This window comes from Ornithorhynchus anatinus, chromosome 18 (assembly GCF_004115215.2).
Source record: "Ornithorhynchus anatinus isolate Pmale09 chromosome 18, mOrnAna1.pri.v4, whole genome shotgun sequence".
Taxonomy (NCBI): domain Eukaryota; kingdom Metazoa; phylum Chordata; class Mammalia; order Monotremata; family Ornithorhynchidae; genus Ornithorhynchus; species Ornithorhynchus anatinus.
Genome location: NC_041745.1, coordinates 32,437,164 through 32,462,906, shown reverse-complemented (window position 1 = coordinate 32,462,906; position 25,743 = coordinate 32,437,164). Strand labels below are relative to the sequence as shown.

General features: G+C 38.8%; 1 protein-coding gene across 1 annotated transcript in view; it reads left to right on the top strand.

Moving 5' to 3' along the window:
• PCDH7 (protocadherin 7) overlaps positions 1 to 20,621 on the top strand; it is a gene marked incomplete at its 5' end in the record, with an annotated part of 396,951 nt that extends 376,330 nt beyond the window's left edge. Inside the window, one exon of the mRNA XM_029083190.1 lies at positions 20,035 to 20,621. Coding sequence (XP_028939023.1) covers positions 20,035 to 20,414 — 380 coding nt within the window. The remainder of the gene's footprint in view (positions 1 to 20,034) is intronic.
• Between the last annotated feature and the right edge of the window lie 5,122 nt (positions 20,622 to 25,743).

Genomic DNA, 25,743 nt, shown 5'->3' with positions numbered 1-25,743 from the left:
TTATGCAGGAGACCCAGATATCATTGTCCACCTCAAAGTTCATAAATTATAAGACCAATTCTTCTTTACCTACCTTGTTGAAGACTTTAATCTCTGTCGAATAGTCTCCAACCCATAGCGACTCCATGGGCGCATCTCCCAGAACACCCCACCTCCATCTGCAATTGTTCTGGTAGTGTATCTATAAAGTTTTCTTAGTAAAAAATACCAAAGTGGTTTACCATTGTCTTGTTCTGCACATTAAATTTAAGTCTCTGCCCTCTACTCTCTCCCCAGCTGTCACTGCCCAGCACAGGTCAGTTTTGACTTGTAGCAAAATGCCTTCCACTTGGTAGCTACTGCCCAAGCTAGGAATGGAATGGGTATGCCTCTGATTGACTCTTCCTCCCATAGCCAAGGCTAGTATAGTACTGGAAACTCTCCAGTTATGATCCTGAGAGGAGCTAATCACATTAGATGTGAGCATATTGTTTGGAGCACATATGTGATTGCTAAATTAGTTGAAGATCAACAATTTAATACATTTCAGAATCTCAAGTACTCATAAAATTCAGAAGCAATCTGGAAGAAGTTTTTAACTTTGTCACTGAATTTATACATTCTAAATACTAATTATACATCATTAATCATTCTCTTCTCTTATCCCAACACTTGTATGAAAATGGGAATACATTACACTTTAACAATGTAGTCCAAAAAGATAAAGCTATTCCTAGCTGATCTCCTTTGTGCATGGAGAATGTCTCCCATTAAGTTCTACTGAAACAACTCAGTTCTAGGTTGGGTATTGGAACACCTAAAAAAGTAGCAGAACAGGATGTGAACCTGACAAAATACTTTAATAACCTGCTTTGGATCAACAACTCTAGCCTAGGTTTTCAAATATTGGTGGAAGCAAGACTAAAAGTCAAAAAAATTTGAAGGCAAAGTGAGCAGGAAGCAGGTCAAGGATCTGGAAAGATTTAAAAGACTACAAATCCTGGATACTCAGACAACTTACACTTATGGGACTTTTCCACAATTAAAGGCTTAGCTATATGCTCATATAAAACAAACACGCCCCACAATTGGCTACAAAAATCTCCATTAGCTTACTCTCCCTTACCTATGTCAGTCAATCATATTTATTGAGTGCTTACTGTGTGCAGATCAATGTACTAAGCACTTGGAAGAGTACAACAAGCTTGCTGTCTAGAGGAGGAGACAGAAATTAATATAAATGCATAAATGACAGATGTGGACATCAGTGCTATAGGGCTGGGAAAAGGGGATGAATAAAGGGAGCAAATGAGGGGGATGCAGAAGAAGTTGAGGAGAAGGAAAAGAGAGCTTAGTCAGGGAAGGTCTCTTGGAGGAGATGTACCTTGAATAAGGCTTTAAAGTGGGGGAGAGTAATTGGTTCAGTTTCTTTGGAGAAAAGGGGATGGAATCCAGATTGGAGGGGGGCAAGGAGAGATTTGAAGGGGAGGGCCTTGAGAAAGCTAGTGTAGACAATTTGCCCAAGAAGTTTGGAGAGGTAGTATGGTAGGAGGAGATATGAGATAACTGGAAGGATCGGAGTCACAGGGTAGAGGGAAGGTCTTTTTTTTGTTTTGTTTTGTTTTGTTTTTAGAATAGGGGTAACATGGGCATTTTTGAAAGCAATATAGAAAAAGTCACTGGAGTGGGAACAGTAAATGATGGCAGTGAGGAAAGGAAGAAGAGGTGGGCAAGTGTTTTGATAAAATGCGAAGAATGGGATCAGATACGCAGGTGTCAGCTGTGTGACTGTGGGCAGGTCACTTAACTTCTCTGTGCCTCAGTTCCCTCATCTGTAAAATGGGGATTAAGACTGTGCGCCTCATTTAGGGCAACCTGATTACCCTGTATCTACCCCCAACACTTAGAACAGTGCTCTGTGCAGAGTAAGCACTTAAATACCAACTTTATTATTATTATTCTTAGGTGGAAGGGGTGAATTTTGAGAGAAGAAAGGAGAACACCACTAGAGATACTCCTGGGAAAAAATGGGAGAGTTAAAGGAGGGGCAGGAGGAGGAGGGACTGGGGAGGAGCATGGGCAATTTTAGGGAGATCACACCTGATAGTGTCAATTTTCTCAATAAAGTAGGTTGCCAGGTCACTGTGGGAAGGGTTGGGGGAAGCCGGAAGACAGGAGTTTGAGGACGGAATTAAACCTCAAGAACAACTGGGTGAGGGCAATGGGCACGGGTGTCAATAAGGATGGAGAAATATTTTTTCCGGGCAGAATTAAAGCATGCAAGGATAAACCTAAAGTAGACTAAGTCAGACTGATTATGTGTTCTTCTTTCCCTGCAGCCCTGAAACGCATTACTACTTTCAAACTAATGTTCTAACAGTTCCTTGTTCTTGACTCTCCTATCTTGGACCAATTAGAGAATCCATCTATCTAAGCACGCTTAGAGAATCAGAGTGGCTTCGTGGAAAGAGCATGGGCTTGAGAATCCAAAGTCATGGGTTCTAATTTCGGCTCTTCCACTTGTCTGCTGTGTACCTTGGGCAAGTCACTTCACTTCTCTGTGCCTCAGTTACCTCATCTGTAAAAATGGGGATTAAAAAAAAATGTGAGCCCCATGTGGGACAATTTAATGACCCCATATCTACCCCAGTGCTTAGACGAGTGCTCAGCACATAGCAAGTGCTTAACAAATGCCATCATTAGTATTATTAATTATATACACTGTTCCCATAAAGAGAACATCCCAGCACTTAGAATGGTGCTCAGCAGCTAATGAGCACTTAACAAATGCCATTATTATTATTATCATCACCCTTAGTTCTTCCCACCTCTCACCACTCCATTATGTCCCAGTTTTCTAACAAGCTTTTTGAAAGGTTATCTTCCCAGGCAGAAGGTCTATAATGATAATTGCATTTCAAAGCACTTCTTATTTACTAAGAGCAGGGGTAAATACAAAACACTATGAGACCAAACAGAGTACTCAATACCCCTACTTTCCTAAGAAAAGAGTAGCAGCATGGCCTAGTGGAAAGAGTTTGGGATTAGGGGTCAAAAGATGTGAGTTCTAATTTGGGTTCTGACCCTTGCCTGCTGTGTGACTTTGGAAAAGCCATTTAACTTCTCTGTGCCTCAGTATCCTCATGAGAAAAACAGAGCTGAAATGTCTGCTATCCCTCCCTCTTACTCTGTGAACCGCATGTGGGATATGTACTGTGTCTAAACTGATTATCTTTCACAATTATTAATATTAATAAGAAAAAGAATGGTATTCTTTTAAGTGGTTACTATGGGCCAAGCACTGTACTTAGTGTTGGGGTAGGCACAAGATAATCAGGTTCCACAAAGGGAATTGTAAGTAGGAGGAAAAACAGATCAAAAACAGGAAAAACATTCTGCAGATCAGGGAACTGAGACAAAGAGAAGTGACTTGCCCAAGGTCACAAAGCAGACAAGTGGCAGAGACAGGATTAGAACCCAGGTCCTTTGAATCCCAGGCCTATGCTCTATCCATTAGCACTGTTTATCATTTTCTTTTATTTACCCCTGAGCTCAGCAGACTGACACATATCAACTCTTAATGAGAACCACGATTATTATTATTATTATTATTATTTTATCATCCCATCAGACATGTCAATTTCAAGAATTTCTCGGGTCATTTTTTTAAAAATTCACTTGGTTTATTATCCATATCTATCTTCACTCTTAACTGTGGTATACTTGTCAATTTAGGACTAGTGATTTTGCTATTAGATTGTAGGTACCAGAAGGGAGAAATGTTTGTAAATGTTAGATTTTGCAGTTCCTATTGCAGTGCTTTGAACAAAGTTGAGACTATTAATATTGGTGATGTGGCTTTTTCACATATTAAGTCCCCTTTAGATCATTAAAAATAGGTAAATGAGAAAAATGCAAGTGCTAGGAAATATTTTTACGATCAACACGCTAAACTATGATGGTAAAAATAGTATTAGAATTTAAAGTGAAGACTGTAAGATCCTTGTGAGCAGAGCATGTCTCTCCCAACTCTGTTACACTGAAATTTCCAAATGCTTCGTACAGTGCCCTGGAAACAGTAAGCATTCAGTACAATCGATTGATCATTAGGGATATCTCATTGACACTACTCTCCATTTCTCCTCAATCATTCAATATTTATTCATGAATTATTCTTTGCAGAACACTGTACTGTTTGAGGGAGTCCAATGTAATAGAGTTGGTAGACACGTTCCCTATCCACAGTGAGCTCAGAGTCATTTTCTTCTTTGTTTTATCCCTACTTTTGCAATACTTTCCCTGGCATTTTCTTTTTGTGGGTTCATCCTCTTGGCTGATTATCTTTTCTTTCCCCATGATGAGAAATGATTGATAAACTTATTCTTTCTCTGCTATTTTTCATGTCGGCTGTGCTAATATCCTTTGGAGTCATTTTTATGGATTAGCCTTTATGCCACAGCCTGCCTCTACAAGTAAAACAAAATGAGAATATTGTATGTAATACTCAGCTACTAATGGATCTAACTCACATGAATCTGTCATAAGTCTGTAACCATTCAGAGCTGATGTTTGTAATTAATCCACACAGTGTAATCCTTTCAACCCAGCTGAAAATCAATAAAAAGTTAATGACCAAAAAAAAAAACTTCCCTGGGACATAAATCAAGCTGAGAGATTCATTATCTTTCTCCATTTGGCTCACCCATTTTTTTGATATCTAGTAAGTCATTTCCACCTATTTACTGTGAACAGTGAAGTCTAGTGCAAAGAAGAGGTGAGCAGAATTCAGGAGGCTCCCTTAGTTTACCTTCTTAACTGCTACTTCTATGACCTTGCTCCAATCACTTAACCTCTCTGTACTTGTTTTCTATCTCCCTGTCACTGAATTATTTGATTCAAGATGCTAGGCTTATTGATTGCTTATTTTGACTACCAGAGTGTTATGTGCTATACCAAATGTACTGAAAATTAAGGATTTTTTTTTCACAAATAGGGCTTTCATTTCTGTGTTGCTTTCCTATGGAAGTGAGTCAGAAGGTCATTATCCAACAGAAAAAAATGCATTTTTTTAAATCCCCAATCTAACAGGGAAGATGTGGAATTTGACTTGATTTTTAATGAGAGGAGAGAACTGTAGCAAGCATACTGAAAATATTCATTATTAAACCAAGAACAGCCACTGAACAACTCCACAGGACCAATCAATCCATGCTATTTATTGAGAGCTTACTGTGTGCAGACTACTGTACTAAGTGCTTAGGAGAATACAATAGAGTTGGTAGACATAATCCCTATCCTCAAGGGCCTAAAAATCTGGCAGGGCAGCTTCAGTGCATACTATATAGGGTCAGTTGGACCCGTTTGGGCTTTTTCAGCCACACCAGCAACGAACTAGAAAACTTCACCATTTGTGGCACCGTTTTTGAATACAAAGGAGGTCTTGAAATATAACTCTTCCACATAAAGGAATGGAAAAACAGAGGGCCTAATATGTCTTTCCAAAGAGAGACACAAAGAACAGGCAGGAAGAGTCCGGTAGGCCATTCAAGGACACATAAGCTGAGACCTCTTTCAATTTTGTGTTATCCAACTATTTGACATTCTGCTGTCATTTGGCATACTGTAGTGATTTTTCCATTAGTGAGAATTTTATGATTGTTTTAGGACTGTCTGCACCTCCCTGAACTAAAAATCTGAACAAAGCTATACTTTCATGGCTTATCTCCTGAACAGACCTGTGTATTTTATATTGAACATTTTGGGAAGTTGTCTCAGTGGGGTTTTAAATTGGGACAGCTCAGGTTGATGCCACCCATTTTGAAATAAGTCCAATTTTTCAACAGGAAGTGTTGATGCTGTCATTTAGTTAGCTTCCAGGTAACAGAGTTATATCTTGCCCAGTAGGTAAGGGTTCATGATTTTCTTCTTGCCGAACCAAAGCCTCTCTGTTATGAGGTGGAAAAACATGTAGTAGAATAATTATTTATATACAGGACTTTGTTGGAGGGGTTGTTTCTCAAATTAAAAAATTATGTTGAGAATTGGAATTTATTTTACTTTGTCTTTCCCTACCACAAGGCATTTTGTTTTACTGAGTTTTATAATAGGGCTATGAATAATGCATAACAAGTTGCACTTTTCTGTTTATCTGATAAAATTGCTCTGCCCCAAACCTGACTGTAATCCTAATCATATTAAATCCCTGTGTGGACTGCTGAGAGACACCTACGTATATCATGGACAGATAATTAGGCTTCATTTTCAGTGGACAACATTTCAAATGGTTAAATGGCACTTCTTAACACTGCATAAAGGCTAAATGAATCCCTTAGGTCATGGTTAGTTTTTATTCACTGAGGTAACTTTTCCTTGACAGTTACTTAAAAGACAAGTCGTCTCAAGATATTTGTTTTCTCTGGCTTTTCACTGGGACCTTGCATTATTTAAAGGAGACTTAATATGCAGAGCAGAGAGCAGTTTCTTAATTTTTTTTCCTCTCTATTTGGAGGTAATTTAATACACATTAACTAGGATTCAGCACACTTTACAGTTTTTGTCAAAATCACTGTGACTAAGCTTTGTGTTGTAAGGAGAAAATGTGAATACACTTCCAAAGTCCACCCAAGAGAAAAGAGAGACAAGCTTCTCAGCAGAAGGGATAGCTGTTGGTTAATATTTGACATTTTTTTATTCTTTTATGCTCCCACAAGGAAAAAAAATGGGAGTGCAAAAAATGGATTATCTAATACATAACAGTCATTCTTGAAAATATGTTTTGTCTCTGGAAATGAAAGATTATGCCTTGTTTAACAGGTGGCACAGTACTGATTATTGTTTATATACGTTCTTTAATCATTGTATATATCTCTAAATTACAGTAGATTTGATTTCAGTTAACTTTGATCAAGTAGTAATCACAAAATATAGTGTTATCTGACAAACATTATTATTTTTACAAACCTTGGGAGTAAAACGGGAGTGTGTTGCTACTTGTTATTTTTAACTTTCATGAGAAGAAAGGAGGGCCATTTAAATTCTTTTAGCATGGTATTCTGTTTGCTAAGGGAAAGACATAATATAAAATTAAAAACTTTGTCATTTTATATATCTTAAAATGTACTGGCAAAGTCTGTATTGACATTTTTAACAAATTCTTTTTCACTTCATTTACTCAGAAAATGTATGAAATAATTAACTTGCCATTTGAAAGTTTTACTTTCAAGTACAGCTATCTTTGGCAGATTTTGTCATACAATTTAGGCATTAAAAGAAAGGGGTGAAACAGAATATCATGCTGAAGAAACAGTTAATAATAAAAGATAAACGGTATTTCAGAAAATTTTATTGGCCTTAATCATTTCAGCCGTTACTACTGAAGGTGCTGTTCATAAAACTATACCCCAAATGTCAAAACAAGCCCATACATTTTAGTCTGAATAAATAGAATAGTTCAGAACTATGTAGAGAGCTGTTGCTAACAGGACTACTTATGTATTGTAGCTTCATCTCTTTCTTAGTTTCAAAACTCACATAGTTTTTGAGGATTGTTCCTCCTCACTGTCCTTTCCCCTTCAGCTATCCATCCTGTACCTAGTGTTAATCTCCCCCTCTACATTATAGTGAGCTCATTTTGGTAAGGGAATGGTGTGTTATACTCTCCTAAGTGTTTAGTACAGTGCTCTGCGTACAGTAAGCGCTCAATAAATATGATTGATTGTTGGATTGAAAGGGGAGTCAGGCTTGGGAGGGAGTGGATAGAGGCAGGGCTATAGACAACTGTTAGGCTTCACTAAAACCTTTACCAGTTCCCAAAATGCACATCCTGTAAGAATAGACCAATGAATACTACCCACTAGGCTTTCTGTTAAGTTGGCTTCCCTTCAGGTGCAGTGAATGTTTGAATGTGAGGCAGATCATCTACTGCATATCTTGCCAGTTCTTCCCCTATCGCATCCTCCCTCCTCCTTGTGGATATCAGGAGGCCTGGGTTCAAATCCCAGCTTTGCAACTTGCCTGCTGTGTGATGTTGGGCAAGTCACTTAACTAATCTGCGTCTCAGTTTTCACAGGTGTAAAATGGGGATTCGAGGCCTTTTCTCCCTTCCTCTTAGACTATGAGTCTTATGTGGGACAGGGATTTTGTCCAATCTTCTTATATTGTATCTATCCCAGTGCTTAGTACAATGCTTGGCAATCAGTATGCCACTATGACACTATACCACTGATAAGAATCGCTTACCTCCACACCGCTCACATGAAAATTTAGTAGTTCTCTTCTGGCCACAATGACATCTTGTATGTGCAATGCTCAGACACCAGTGATTTAGAGGGGAAACCTATGACCTACTAGAGTTGAGTGGTTTGGGTGACTGTGGGAGGTACAGCACAAGCTGTGACCACTCTGCAGTCCCAGTCCCACAGAAAGTTGCCTACCACCCATTCACTCACACAGCTCTTCCCTCCATTGCTGATTCCAAAAGGCCTGGAGTTAGAAGAGATCAAATTATTTTGTGGACTTGTTAGATACAACCAATTTTACCTCATTTTTAAGGACTCTCTGTAAGTTCAGGTACAGTTGGCAACCCTGGGGCCACCACACCATCCTACTGATGTAGACTGCAGCAGTGGGCATAGCTGTTCCAGTGCTTTCAATGACAGCATCAACGCGGAAACTGCTGCATGGGTTTTCAAGCGTCCCTGGTTCCCCAGGGTCACAGAGCACGACATTGGGCAAAGAAAACAGGTGTCGCCTGTGGTCACAGGAAACAATTTCTCTGAGAGCTGAGCAGCAGTAGACCTAGGTAGAGGTGTCTCCTCTATTTCTTCATCCAGTTCATAAGCTACTGTTGAGTACAGCACTCAGAATGACTGGCTTGTGGGGCGGACTGTTTACACCCTAAATGTTCCCGATCTCATCTGATCCCAGAAACTAAGCAGAATCAAATCTGGTTACTACTTTAAAGGAAGACCTCGTGGAGTAACAGGCATTAAGAACCCTCCCTATAATTTTGACATATACCCTCCTTTGATTACTTAATGACCTCCCTATGTATTATAAGTTTTGCCAGGAAGCTTTTGAAGCCGTGGATTGGTGAATGGCAATTGGCATCAGTTTACTTCTAGTAAAGCCTTTTGGCTCAGTAGGATTTACTGAGCACCCACTTGGAGCAGTGTACACTCTAATGAGGGAGGAAATAATCAAATGGCAATGATGATAAGGTAACATTAACCCCAACACTCTCAGTTATCATTAACATTGAAAAATGGAACCACAAGTGGTGAATTTTTTGCTTGTGTGCAAGATGGCTGGAAGATATATGAGCAACAGATCCTACCCCATCTAGTTTCAATCAATGGTGTTTACTGAGTGCTGTGTGCAGAAGTCTGTACTTAAACACTCATAGGCTACAGCACCACAGAGTTGGCAGATGCATTCCCTTACCACTCACAATGAGCTTACAGATACAGCCTGTCCCCTTTCTCCCGGATGTGGTCAAAATGCCTGGATCCTTAAGGGTCCCTGAAATTAATGCATTGAGTCACCTTTACTTCAGAATGGAAAGTAAAATGTAATGAATAAGGGAAAGGAATTTGGTTTTCTGCTACAAAGCCAATGTCTGGCAAGATGATACCAAATGTGCCAGCAGGAAAGATAAAAATAAAGTGTAGGTATGACAGATGGTCAGCATGATTCGCCACTTGTCACCATCTCCTAAGTCTGAATATATCCTCTTCACATTGTGGCAGTCCCATAATTTACCACGATTATCTGTAACATCATGTTGATGGCTAAGTTGTGATTCATGCTTTCCTTAAGTCAACTTCAGGAGTGATGACAGTCTAATTGCACCACGGATTGTTTAAACCAAGTTTGTTAAGCACAGACACGTTTTCCTGAAAATTCTCAACGTATGTAATTTGACATCGTGACAGATTAATACTTAAGCATTAGGCCAGCAGAACAATTAGAGGGCTTAAATGTGAACCACATCTTAATGTCTCTAGGATTCCAAGAACTAACAATAAGTCCTACTATTCTAAATGCTTGGTTGTTATTTCACTGTCAGAAGTAAGAAGAGACTACCAAAAGATATAACAGAATTGGAATAACAACATCTTTCCAGACTATTGAAATCTAGGAAATTATTGTAAACTCAGTATTTCTTTACTATGCCCGGTGGTCTTCCTGAGGTAATCATTGAGGGGGTAATTAATTTAGAATTGATGAAACTTAAATGCATAGGCCTCAGATATGGTGTAAATTAATACATAAGCAAAGTTGAAGTTGATAGTAATGGTGAAGTAGGAACAGCAGTAGCATTTATTGAGTTTCCACAAGTCCTGTCTACTATATTACATGTTTGGAAAGTTCAGAATAATGAAAGGACATATTCTCTGCCCACAAGGAGTTTGTATCTCCTGTTAGACTATTAACACACCAATTTCAACTACAGTGGGTAAAAGAAATACCTTGAGCAGGCATAGTAAGGAGGTTTAAATAAGTTCATAAGCATTTTCAAATGAAGTGTGAAAATAATACCGTATAGGTTTCTTATAATAATGGTGATATTATGTACTTACTATGTGCCAATCACTGTGCTAAGTGCTCAGGATAGTTACAAGATAATGATTATTTTGGTATTTGTGAAATGCTTACTATGTGTTGAGTACTAAGTGCTGGTGTAGATACAAGTTAAGTCAAACACACAGTCCCTGTCCCGCATGGGGCTCATAGTCCAAGCAAGGGGGAGACTAGGCACTGAACCTCCATTTTACAGATGAAGAAACCCAGGCACAGATGAGGAAACACAGGCACAGTTAAGTTAACTGACTTAAAGTGATAACTGGGTTGGAAATAGTCCCTATTACACATGGGGCTCATATGGAAAAGAGATATATCATTCCTATTTTAAAGGTGAGGAAAATGAGGAATACAGATTTTAAGTAACTTATCCAAGGTCATATAAGGCTAGGGGCAGAACAAGTATTAGAGCACAGGTCCTCTGACTCCCATGCCTATACCCTTTCCGCTAGGCAACACTGCTCTACGGATAGGATTTTTTTGAGATTTTTTAATTTTTCTAACAATTTGCCAAAATATATAAAGCTTCCTCTTGAATGAATTATACCACACTTGATCAAAGAATATTCAATATCTGAGCTACATTTTTCTACCAGAAGATTCACTGTAGATTAGGAAAAAATCACGGTATTTTAAATCTACTGCCGACTGAGGAGTCTATATAAAGGATCATTTCTTCAAAGCAATTAAAATACCTTTTCCCCCACTAGGGTGGATTGCATGTGCAAAGTGGCAGATCTGTATTTAACTTTAATCAGCCAGACCACTTTATAGATAGCAGCAACTATCTCCAGTGTATGGTAATGCCCTGTTCACAACGCCAGTGGTTGAAGCATCGAGACAGTAAATGCTTCTTGAGATGCGTTCAATTGTTGTTTAGCTGTGTTTAGCCTAAGGTGCAGAAAAAGAAGGTGCTGATGCCTTCAAACACGTTTAAGCATTTTAATAGTTTCTTGGCATGTCAGTCTGGGCTGGAGTACTTCTGGGTGTAACTCCCTGAAATCCAGCAATTACTGGACAAAAATTCCCGAGGCATTAACATCGTAGCTATCTGCTTGAATGTCTCAGAAATGTAGCTTTTCAGTCAGCAGTCAACTTATCTATTGAGTTCTTACTGTGTGCAGAGTACAGTACAATACATTAGCGTAGGTAGGCTAAAGAGATTTGTAAAGGAAGGCTTAGTAAAGGAAGGCCTCTTGGAGGAGATGTGCTTTTAGAAGGGCTTTGATGATGGGGAGAATGAGTCCAGATTAGAGGAAGAGGAAGAGTTCCACATTAGAGCAAGAAGGAGGAGATTGAGGTAGGTAGGATGGCTTTAGAGGAGTGAAATGTGCAGGCTGGGTCAAAATTAGGTGGGGGAGAAGCACCAGTGTCTTAAAGTCGATGGCCAGGAGTTTTGTCTGATGCAGAGATGGATGGGTAGGCACTGGAGGTTTTGAGGAGATAAGCACTGAGTGATTTCTTGTTTTTTTTTCTTAGCTAAATGATCTGAGTAGCAGAATGAATTATGCCTGGAAAGGGGAGAGACAAGAGGCAAGAAGGTCACCAAAGAGGCCGATGAAATAGTCAAGCTGTGTTATAAGTGCTTGGATTATTAATAATAATAATAATTTGTGGTATTTAAGTGCTTTCTGTGTACCAGTCACTCTACTAACCACTGGGATCAGGTTAGACACAGTCCCAATCCCCATCTTACAGATGAGGTAACAGACATAGAGAAGTGGAGTGACCTACCCAAGGCTATACAGAAGATGGGTAGAGAAGCAGATATTAGAACACCATGACCTTCTGACTCTCATGCCCGTGCTCTATGCCCTATGCCAATGCCACAATTATTATTATTGTTATTCATCTGACGCAGATGAGAAAGAGCAAGGAAACTAAAGGGATTAGCATTCATAGTTATCCAGTTTCCAGTAAGTCACACCTAATTATAATGCATACCCCTTACTATGTGTCACTGAGATAGATACAAGATAATCAGCTCAGTCTCAGTCCCAGTTCCATATGGGGCTCACAATCTAATTAGAAGGGAGATCAGGTATTGAATCCCCATTTTACAGATGAGGAAACTGAGGCACAGAGAAGCTTGCCCAAACTCAAAAAGCAGGCAAGAGACAGGGTTGTAAATAGAACCCAGTACTTACGATGCTTAGGCTACCCTCTTTCCACTAGGACTATGCTGCTTCATGCCTCTGCTGAAGCAAAACAACCTCTTCCCTGACTGCCACATGCAGGATCTCAATAACTTCCTCCAGCAATAGATTCCGGTACGTGACATTTGGAGTGTGGAGCCTTTTCTGAGGTCTGTGGTCTACATAATATGCTGTATATCTTCAGGGAACTTCTGGGTTTTGAGAACTTGTCTTTTTCCTCAGTCCTAGTCCCCAACTTAAAATTACCTTTGGCCAGGTGATGCTGATTTTTTACAGGCCAAGTGATATCGGTGACTCACTGAATTATGCCTCTCCTGTCAGCCAGTGAAATGTCAGATGACAAACTGAATTTGGGGGCCTAAGATGTTTGTATTACCAGTAGGGGTGGGTGGACAGTCTTGATTTCCTCAGTTAATTTTAAAGACCTTGTTTTGCTGTATAAAAAGGATGTTATATTCACAACTTTATAATATTATGTGGACCTTATAGCTGATTTTCCTGGATGGGAAGAAGAAGTAATACAGCTGGGACAACGTTAAACATTTATAGATAACATATTTTTTAGGACCTCAAATGGAGGTTTTCTGGAAAGAAGCAGTTAATGCTACAATACAGGGTTTCCTCTGTAACTCTAAACAGGGTGAAAAACCAACTACCTCAGGGGATTTACATAGATTCTGGTGTTGGAATATCCATCGGTGCTTCTTCATTTCCTCGACTGAGTTTAATTCCTGAGAAGAACTTGGAGTTCAAAGGGGAAAAGTTGGATGGAGGAAAAAAAAAAAATCACCTTTCTGACTGGAATTTAAATCTCCCCTAAAATATAGCAAAAGCTAGCTTTTTCAACAAGTTTTTTCATATGCCAGTATTAATCTTATCTTTCATTCAATCATATTTATTGTGCGCTGCAGAGCACTGTACTAAGCCTGAGAAAACAGAATTGTAACTGTAAAATTTTTAAAAAATGTTGATTTGAAAATTAATTTAAATGAACCAGTAGGAAGTGTCATAGTCTAAGGAGAAAGGGCTGTTGTTGGTATATCCATAAATCTACTGGGCACATAAAACTGGAGAATCAATCCCCATAGTGACTGAAACCACTCTTCCTAATGATCACCATGGAACCTCCGGCCACACTGTCACCCATCCAAGAGACGGGACATTTTAGTTTGTTGTTTTCTGTATTCCAGGTCTTCAGATCGTTTGGCCTGTCTGCACTCAAGGTCTCTAATCTTGATAATTTAAGATTGCCCGATTCTCGATATACAAATGAGGAACAGTCTAGCTTTATTTGGTTTAAGGAAGACCACATCATCATCTTGTTCTCATGTCAAGTACTTGGCGGGTTGTACATCTTTTGGCTTCATTTACCTTGTTAATTACAATCCAAAAAAAAAGAGTATATTTTCCTAAATTAGGAGGCTACTGTAGGTTCTTCACAACATAAGCTTCCATTTATCAAGTCAATATTTGTTTTTACAGCAGATGTCTTAAAACAGTGATTTTTCAGGTTCCCAGAGTAGAATGGCATCCACCCCGTGGGCCTTCAATAAATAGCTGTTGACTGAGTGAAGCACTTGTTTTAATGCTGGAGGCAAAATGGATATTTTCCCATGGTCCAGGGAAAATGACTAAAAGCTTTTTACAGGCATTTTCATGAGACAGCTGCCACTCATGCTTACTATTATTCTCCAAAAAGCTTCAAGTTTCCAACACTCTCTCAAGGCAATACTTAAGGCCTCTGGGGAAAACATTTGTAAAACTATTTTTGTGTCCTAATTGTGAGCAAAGACTTTGAAGAGCACACAACTATGCTGGGAATCACCTGTTAGAACATGTTTTCACCTCCCATGCTTCGCTTGTCACTGTAGACTCTCCCTCTTCTGTTGAATGGAATGCCAGAGTTTATAGAAAGAAGTTAGTTATCTCAGCATGAATACAGATAATTGAGTTTAAAAGTTCATAAAAAAGTTGGGAGTTAAACTTTGTGCTGATGTTCTTATGTGCTCACATCCACCTGGAATTCTTTTGTACAAATCCTATTACTTAATCACTCACTCACCTAAGTAACCATTTTCTTGCTCATTTTTCTAAATGATTTTAGTATCTGTCTCGCCTGCTAGATCAAGCGTAGGCATCAGGGCTAATAACACTGTTGTAATCTCCTAAATGCTTAGTACAGTGTTCTGCACACAATAAGTATAACAGAAGCAGCGTGGCGCAGTGGAAAGAGCACGGGCTTTGGAGTCAGGGCTCATGAGTTCGAATCCCAGCTCTGCCACTTGTCAGCTGTATGACTGTGGGCAAGTCACTTAACTTCTCTGTGCCTCAGTTCCCGCATCTGTAAAATGGGGATTAAGACTGTGAGCCCCACGTGGGACAACCTGATTCCCCTGTGTCTACCCCAGCGCTTAGAACAGTGCTCTGCACATAGTAAGCGCTTAACAAATACCAACATTATTATTATTATTATTATTGATTAATCTATTTGATTTAAATGTAAACGTGCGCAGTGCAGGGGGAGCTTTTGGTGGTAAAAGAATCTAAACAATGCAAATCAGGGCAGTGTGTGGGTATGGCTAAAAAAGAGCTAACAGTCAAAGAAATGTGAGTCAGTGTCAGAGAGCCAATATTTAACACAGAAAAAAGGTGACTGATATAAATAGATGTAGACATCTACAGTATGTAGATATCTTCAGTTAATCCTCCCATTGTACATATTTAATACACTCAGAGAAAATTTTGTTTATATATATAATCAGGTTAGTCAATTAATCAATGGTTTTATTGAGCACTTACTATGTGCAGATAACTGTATTAAGTACTTGAGAGAGTACAGTACAACAGAGATGGCAGATCCATTCCCTGCCCACAACATTTTTACAATCTAAAGGTTAACACAAGATGCTACCAACAGTAAGTGATATTTATTTGGGATGTGCAAATGTGGCAGATGAGTTCAATCTAATAATTCCTTCAGCCTAAGCAAGGAAAATGGTTCATCCTTGCTGTACTAGTTCTTTTTTTGCCTATGATGCCTGTTACCATTTTCATTTCTCTCTCTGCAGACTGTTTTAAAGTAGCTTTTTCGGAAAGATGCAGTCACTCCATTTTTGATTGCTGTACTCAGACCAATATATTTTCTACTTTCATCTCCCAGTAGTCTGCTGCCATGCCACAGCATTTGAGGGTTTGCTTCATTTTTGTCATTAAAGTATTTCTTCTGTTTTCCACATTCCCAAAACCAACTTTCCACAAAAACATGGTTTGGGTAGCCTGCCATTTGTCCATTTTCATCATATATTCCATCCAGCATATATGTGATAAGACAAGCCTAACTTCATAGATGGTGGTCTGACTGCATTCCAGGATGACATTGTTTGTGATCCTGTCTGGCTTCTTGATGTTTAGCATGGCACATAGGTGTTAAAATCAGCATACTCAAACCAAAGCATAGTTTTAAGAAACAAGACCTCAAAGGGATGAGTAAAGAATTTCAAATATGCACCCCAAAGACAAGAATAAGGAGTCTTTGAGGATATAAAAAGACTACAAAAGTTGGGGTCTCAGTGCTAACCATCTTCCACTGTGGATTGGACCTGTGCAAAATGGCTTAAATGGTCACATGTGATATTTGGGGAAAAAAATATACAAAGGCATAATTTGGAAGTAATGGTTGTTACACATTGAGATGGGTCAAAGGAAGCTGGGAAGTTTCAAATTTGAGAACATTTGGGTTCTTTAAAAAACTGTATGGGGACTGGAGGGCAAGCTATGATTAGATAGTTCCATAGATAACTTAATTTCACTCTATGAACTCTTGGAGTCGCTTCCCTTCACTTGCTTTGCAAATCAGTAATGCAAAGCAAACTGTTTTACCTAATAGATGGCTGTTATTTGGCAGATGAATCCTCTCTGTTTTGATCAACAACTGCCTGTAGCTTGTCTCGATTGCCCATTTTGATGACAAAAAAACAGATCTTTCCCTACTGGACTTGTCAACTTTCAAACAAGGGTTCATTCAATAGTATTTATTGAGCGCTTACTATGTGCAGAGCACTGTACTAAGCGCTTGGGATGAACAAGTCGGCAACAGATAGAGACAGTCCCTGCTGTTTGACGGGCTTACAGTCTAATCGGGGGAGACAGACAGACAAGAACAATGGCACTAAACAGCGTCAAGGGGAAGAACATCTCGTAAAAACAATGGCAACTAAATAGAATCAAGGCGATGTACAATTCATTAACAAAATAAATAGGGTAACGAAAATATATACAGTGAGCGGACGGGTACAGTGCTGTGGGGATGGGAAGGGAGAGGTGGAGGAGCAGAGGGAAAAGGGGAAAATGAGGCTTTAGCTGCGGAGAGGTAAAGGGGGGATGGCAGAGGGAGTAGAGGGGGAAGAGGAGGGTTATAACTTCATTAATGACAAGAGCTCTTTGATAGATTGTGTGCCCCTCTCTCCCTGCCTCCCCACCCCTGGGACCCACACACACACACAACTCACCTGAGGGGCAGGGATTGTGTGTAATTTCCACCTATGTATTCTTTCTCAGAATTTAGTACAGCACTCTGCACACAGTAAATGCTCAATCAATACCATTACAACTACTTCCTGACAGATCCAAATGGAGAAGGCTGGGAAGAATGGGACAGGAATAAAGCGGTTGTCTTCAGTACGAGAGTGTTCTTCAGTCTGTCTGGGAACATGTGCTGTGTTATGAAAAGACAGGGTAAAATAGCATCAGGATATCTCACTGCTGGTTCAATCTGTAACGGAATCAATGTAACAAGGTTTAATTGTTTGTGAGATTTGAAGAAGTTCAAGTGCTTAAGTTAAACAAAATGTAAGGTGATATTCCACTGTACTTAATAAGGTGTAAACAGGTCTTCAAATGTACGACATAAAAGAAAGGCATGGGGAAACAGATTTGGACTTGAAATTTAAACAAATTAATGGGAACAAGAAAACCCGATACAGTATTAACTGGCTAAACATCTGTGAAAAGTCATATTTTGCTCTCTACATATCTTTTACCAAAACACTGACCTTCATCCATGTATGGGAGGTCATTTAAGTTATCGTGATCTCTTTATAAGTGAATTTTAATGAAACTGATAAGGAGGGTCATTTTGAAATTTTTTTCATCACATTTCATTTTCTGACTTGCTTTCAATAGGGAAGAAAGGGATAGAGTGGGTTAGGCAGAGGGGTGTAGAGGAAAAGGGATAAGAGGAAAGCAAGTCCTGAGTCTAAACTGACAATAAAATATACAGGCAACAAAACTGTTTCCAAAGAACCAGAAAAGTGCCAACTAATATGCTGTAGTCTTAGCCTATGTCTGCATGGCAGCTAATTAGTGTTTTGGGAAAGAATTAAACAGTATGTAAGCAACACTTCAGCAGAATTTAAATTAGATAATCATCACTAATAACAATACACTAAGCAACTAATAAAATCACTGCATGCAGTGCCATATTTTTAGGTGAAGAAAGAGGAAAAAAATAACTGCAGTCAAACCTGGGACCACTTTAAAGTGACAATGAGGTAATAGTTTGAGGCAAAAATAAGAGAATGTACCCCTTCAAAAATCACAGCCCTACATGCACAGAGAAACAATAAACTTAGTCTCCACTGCCCATCTCCGAGGAAGGGGTGGAGGGAAGGAAGTGTCTGTTTATTGTTATATTGTACTCCCCCAAGTGCTCTGCACACAGTAAATGCTCAGTAAATAAAACTGACAGGTAAACTGACAGAGAGAAAGATAATAAGGGAAATTCCAGATTTGCCATCACTGAATTTTGGCATATATGTTTTTAATTCTCCACGTACATCAGAATTCCCAAGCATCAATATTTATGAACAGATATCCTGACAAAGGTCAATATGCCCACCGCAAGGAAGAAACTGGACAGGAACAATTGCACTAGCTGAATTCAAGATAGTTAAGGGAATGAAGTTTTAAAGGAGTCCCATTGAAAGAGTTTGAAGTAATGACTACAGAATGTTCAGTATTGCTAGGCTGAGTATGGTTTTCTGGAAGTTTAGAAAAACTCCCCACCCTACCAAGAGAGCTGTTCTCTTCTGGGTTAAACATATAGAAATTGTTAAAACATTCTGAGGGCTTGGCTAGAATTATATTCCCAAACCAATCAGTCTGACAGAAACTAGAGTTTAGTCATTTGGGGAATTTTGTTGGTCTAACTCAGTAAACTCTAAAGTGTATGAAATAATATCCAGGGATTTGACCTCATTTAGACTGATTTTGGCACAAACAGTTTCACTTAAAAAAGAGGTTACACAACGTAGAATTATGGAAGAAAAATATACAGCTCTAGCCTAAAGACGCTGACACAAACTGCATTAAAATTTTAAAATATAATTATAAGATTAAATAATTACATATTCAAATCGCTTTCTGAAAAGATTTAACTAGGTAGGATTAGTGCACATTTCTCATTGCGTGCAATCACTAATTACTCATGCATTGTGTAGCACCAAAAGATTAGGAATGTGACCGAATTTCACACAACACAGTACATTTACAAACATTCTGCACTCAGCAAACGTTCCAGCAGGCATATTTCCTCGTGCACATCCAGAAGGCTTTCCTACAACACATATTAGATCAAGAGAAATTGAATATGTTGTTTGTATGCTCCTATTGCTTCTTTTCACTTTTCATTTATCCAAAAATGAGTTACTAACCACCTATGGTTCACTTGTGAGTTACTGGGGTGGACTGCAATGATGGTCAGTACAAGATTTTCCACTGAAACGCCTTTCATAATTGGGAGTTCTAGAAGATGGAAGGCAGCAGCGAAAGTGCCATAGTCCTGGGATAGATAATACAAATTGAAGCTTTTTGCCTGTTCTGACTGAACACTTTTCAGATCTGAACAGCCAAGTGCCGAGTAAAGCTAAAGGTAAAAGATTTTGAAGAACAACGGCCATTTATTGATGCCCACGTGGGACGGGGATTCTGTCTCATTTGATTATCTAAATCGACCTGACACTTGTGCAGTGCTTGTGCAGTGCACAAATTCCAGAATCATTATCGTCGCTTGGGCCTTTTGATTTGAGTTAAATTTTGAAGTAACTCTTTGACCAAAATTAGTCTTCTCTTCCTAAAATGTGCCCACCACCATTGCAAAACCACCTTCTGTTCAATATCTGTTACAATCATATCGTGATCGTGTTGGGGGCTTGGGTTGAAGACTTTTTTTCTTTTTTTTTTTTTTTTTTTGCTTCAGTTAGTCATAATGGGGAGATGGATGTCACCCATCGTTAAATAGCCTTTTCTCTTCTGATTTTAGATTCAAGGCCTCTGCCAGATGTAGCCCTGACGGGGAAGTGCACACGAGAGTGCGATGAATATGGTCACTCAGACTCGTGCTGGATGCCAGTTCGCACTTCCCCCGAAAGGAAGCCGAAGAGCCAGCCAAAACTCTCCACTTTCATGCCTGTCAGTGAACGAGGCAGCCAGGAAAAGCTGGCGAATGGAGACCCCTCCATCATGGGTGACCGTAACCGAAATCTCCTGAACAAAAAGTTGACCTCATCCTATGAGACCTTCAGCGCAGCTAATTTCAGCAAAAATGAGGAAGCCAACCCAGAGGATATTCCCCTTACACAGACGGGGGAATACAAGCCATCTCCTGTCAATACTTTAACTAGAAGAGAGGTTTACCTGTAGGTTATCAGAAGCAACCACAAGATTATCTCATATATGAGAAAGGAAAAATTAAAGGGGCAAAACCTTGAAATCCAAACAGTTCAACTCAAAAAAAGAGGGGGGTCACCAAAGAGACAAAGCTTTGCCTGCCACTTCTGCCTCCTTATCAGGCATGTAACTATAAGGTCTGCCTGACTCTAATGTACAATATAGAGAGCATTATTGTTACCTGCATGTCTAATACCCTCACTAAGATTTTCTTTTCCTCCTAAATTGATGGTTGCAAGTTTCTTTCATGGTAACAAGCCTGATTAGAAGAACAGAGCACACTGTCGTTACCTTATGCTGAAGCATGATTTTAGCCACTTCGATTTTGTTTGATTGTCACCTGGCTTGTTGAGAATAACAGGTCAGAAAAACTGTAATCTAAACCCAACATCAGACAATTGCTGATCCCTGGCAGGGACGATCCTTCTAAAACATGCAAACACTCAGTACCTTTGATTAACGATCAACCGCGATCCATTACTAAGCACTTTGTGAAGATCACAGCTTTAATATTTTCAACTGAGGCTGGTTGCCACAAAAATCAAAATTCAGCCGGAGACTGCAGTCCAATATGTGGCATAACTCTCTCTAAAATCAGGAACTCCTACGTTCAGTTTTATCCATAGATAGAATGAGCTCTGTTAAGCATAATCACAGTTACATGTAAAGCAATTAGTATCACCTGAATCATACTAATGACTGTCAAAACTTGCTTCTTTTTCTTTTTTTCGTTTGTTTTGGACAAGACCAACATTATCACCTAGCTGGGACGATTGTAGTGACTATAAGGCCAAAGATGATACTACGGATCAGGGGAATTGCTCAGTCTTTTTGGTCTTGACGTAGAACTCCAGCGTGCCCTCAAAAGCAACGGGACGCCCATTACATATGCCCAACATTCCTTTTTTGCATGGTCTGTAAACTCAGCTGACATGCTTCTGTTTTCCAAGTGGATTTTAGTTGAAAGCCCCAAAGGAACTGATCAGATATGTTTGCTGATATTATAAAGAGATGCAATACAGTGAAGCCCTGTGCTGGTTCTAAGGAAAATTATCAGGGAAGAGTGCATTTTTGTAAAGTCATAAAAGTTGGGGGGGGGGTAGGGGGGGATTGGGGGGAATGAAGGGGGAAACTGCTGGTACCAGTTTATTGCAAGTCACATCCGGTGTCATTTCCTCTGTGCCCAGGACACACCTGCTGGCCTTGCCAACTATGATGTAGATTACCAATTGTTTTCTCAAAAATTATAATGCAGGTTGTCTTGAAACACAAGTGCATTAAAAGCTAAGTCCTGTGCAATACAAAATAATGTTGAGGCTCAAAGCATTGAAATAAGTGGACAACCCCGCCTGATTGACTTCAGCACTGATACGCCACTCACCCGGTATTTCGAGATGACTCACAAAGGAATCCAGACCGAACGTGGAGGCAGTGGGCTCTTTGGGCTCTGACGGTTCTCACGGTGTGCACGTCTTCAAGAAAATAGGGAATGATATCATAGGTCTTTTGTGCAATACAAAGTAACAGAATGTGCCAACACGGAACCAGTTCAGTTGACGGTCATTCGATACAGTGAAATATCGAGCTGGGGACATTCAGATGAAACTGACAATCGGTCAAGACTTCGGTGGGAGGGAAGGGGGGTAATCTGAGGAGAGAGCAAGCTTTCAGATCTCTGGATGCTTATGAACCCCAAAGGCTAGAATCAGCCGGAGGGCTCTCTAGTAAACTGTAGTCACAATGTAGCTTTGGGTAGTTTCCTTGCCTTGTGAAATTACTTAGACACTAATGTTAGGCAGCTGGGAGTATAGGTTGATAATTCAGGACAGCTTCATCCCGATATTTATCTTTTGAAAATCCTCTGTTTTGTGGGGTGCACTTCTGGGCTAATACATTAGGTTCCTTCTTATATTGAGTTTTCATTTTGGTGTTAGTTTGTGAATAGTAGTTATGAGGAAAGAGGACATGTACTTGAGAAATATATAAAGACTAAAATATTAATTGAACTTTTTTGTTTGATTATTTAAATTAAGGAGAGATGCAGTTCTAGAACTTTGTAAGGTGACTGCATTAAAGCAGTACTGCCTTGTATAATCTGTAAGTACTTATTAAGAAAAACACTTCTAAAGATACTTATGTAATTAATGTATACACATTTTTCTTGCACGTTTCAACAGAATACACAATGGCATAACACAGATTTTCAAAGTTTTTTTTTTTTCTTTGCTAGAAACTTATTTTCTTGGAAGAAACCCTTGAAAACAATCAAATAGCTTCTTTCACTATTACCTTTAAATCCTTTTTTGTCTACAAAGCTAATAGCTAAAGTATGGGTCATATTGGACCTTCAGCTAAAACAGATCAGCAGTCACACATCATTGTTTGCACCACATAAAAACAGCATTGTCCTTAAGTCATTTAACTTGTGAGAAGCTCCTTAAAAATAAAATGGGTGTGAAAGGATAAAATTCAGTATACTGTAAGTATTCACAGTAATTCTAGTAGAGCTAGCCATCATAACCTGTTTATTACTATTATGACCGGCATGACACAAGAAATATATTTTGTGTTTGTATTTTTTTTTTTTGGAATAGGTTAAATCTGGTGCCACTCCATATATAGAGTGCTTTTTTATGAAAAAAAAAAAAGAAAAAATTAAAAGCGTGAATGCAAAATATGCAATTGTGCCTTTTATACCTGTTGTTATGGTAAAATGGTGATTGGGTTCGGACACTGAGGGGTAACGGGCTATTCCCAACTTTTTTGAATCTGTATATTTATCCATGTTTATTTTCTGAAAAAGTATAAATGCTATATTTAAAAATTTGCCTTCTGCCAAACTCAGATAATGGACCAGTCTTAAATATCCGTCATTATTCAAATGCAATTGTGGCATGATTGGGGCTGTTTTTTTCAAAAGGAAACCCTCTGCCTAAATGGCTAGTGCATATGTAGGAATAGTAATATACACCGATGGATCATCAGTCCATTCTACAAGGTAAATTGAAGAACTGGATATTTTGTTTCACTTTTTTTTATGTTGCTTCCTTTTAACTACCTTCTCTTTTGGTTGTACAGTATATGACTCATTTTTTTCCAGACACAGGAAACTCAGATAAACTTTGCATGCCTTTTACATTAGGACACATTTATAGATTGAGGCATAACTATATAACTTTATATGTATTAACAGTTGTCTGTAACTTCAATCAAAACAATTATCGTTCATTCTGAACCTCCAGATACACTATGTCTATTCAATATGGTTTCTGACTGGCCTGTTGCCTGAGTTTCGGGTAAACAAGGGAGGCAGTATTTTTATGTGGGGAAGAACAGAAATGGGATTAAAAAGGTTTGCCTGAAAGGCTACGCTAGGAAGTTGTCACTTGAGGGGAAGGGAGGGAAACAAACAAAACCAACACCAGAGTGGGGCCAAAGAAATACCATAAAAAGCGCAGCCATGCTCAAAATCTCATGAGGAACAAAATTGTTTTCCATGTACTGAATCAGTGATAAATATACAGTGTGCCCTTCACAAAAGAAAGAGAATAGTAGAGCAAAGCGTCTCAGTTGTGCCTCTGCTTGAAGTGCATAACATCCAGAGGAAGGCATCGTTTTCCAGCTACCTGGGGTACACTTTCAGACAACTTTTCCTAACTTTTAAAGCACTTGCATTCAGTGTGGTACGATCTGTTTGTAAAATTAATCATTGACTATTGTTCTGCAACTTGGATGTTGATAGTGAAGCAGCAAACAATTTATCATCGTTTATTATGAGTCACTATGCACGCAACTATGCTAAACATGGCGAAATGTATTAAACGCTAGTCCACCTCTATTTATGAAATATTTTACATAATTTAATTTGCTTTTGTACAGTTTTATGTAAATAAATTGCTTGTCATTTTTGTCTCCGCAAATTAAAATATAACATGTTCAAATGGTTCCTTTTGTAAGTGTAGTTCTCTGTTGACAAGCATTTTGACTATGATTGGATGAGAAGGGAACATATTTATAAGCCCGTTATATGTCAAGCAGCTCAGTTTGTAACTATTTCAAATAAGGCAGAGAAGACATTGCTGTGCATAACTGTCACAATCCTTTACTTTCTAATTAAACAAAGTTTGGATCAGTCATTTTCATGAAACCATTTTTAGGGCAGCTTCCTGGAAAATTAAGGACTGAAAGTGGAATCACTTTTGGTCATCAATGTAGACAGTGACCTTTACCAAAGTATAGAGAAAACTTATCTTTCAAGATTTTTTTTTAAAGCCCAAAATTAGCACTCTGAAGTATCTTTATATATATATATATATATATATATATATATATATATATACTGTGAAAAGGTCAAAAGAAAAGGGAGGGTGACTTTGTAAACCATTGTTTCTCTTCACAGGAACTGGTTGAATAATTAAAACTTTTTTTTTTAATTTAAACTTCCAAATCTCTTTCTCTAATCTACCAGTCCATCAATGGTAGTTGAACACTTACTGTGTGACAAGCACTGCACTAATTGCTTGGGAAAATGCAAGCTATATCATCCCTTTTCTCCCGGTTCGATGACACAGCCATACCACCCATACATTCAATCATATTTATTCAGTGCTTACTGTGTGCCAAGCACTATAGAAAGCACTTGGGAGAGTACAATACAACAGTCACATTCGAGAAAGTAGAATGTATATTATTTGTGTCCTAGCCCGTATTGTTACATGGATGAGTTATAGGACTTCACCATCAAAGCAGTTAAAAAGATCCTGCAGATCCAATTGCTTTGTATTTATGACCATCCATTCATTTTGATGATGCTTCACAGAGCCATAGATTGTGTGAACACCGGGTCCTCCATGCTAGATTAAGGGTCTATAAAAATGGCTTTGGATAGAGGTGTTTCCTTCCCTGGAGAACTCAGACTAAAGAACAGAGAGAAACCAGATGGTGCCAGCATCAAATTGAACTTGGATGATAAAGTGAAGATTGTTTGATTTTCCCCTTTCTGCTTTACTCAGCCAATAAAAAATCCTAAGTGATGAAAACTTTATGGTGAAAGCTTATCAAATGAATGTCACAGCACATAAAATGAAATATTACTTATCATTCCCCTGAAGAGCTAAATTTACCATCATACGCAGAATTTGCTAAATGGCTCACTTCTTCACCAGCAATGCATTTTTGGATTCTTAAAAACGGAGTCAATTCTGCCTTAGACTAAGGACCAGGTACATGTATTTGGTGGAGAGAGGGTTGGGGGGTTGCACTAGTAAAAGGACTAATAAATATTCTTAAAAACTAATAAATA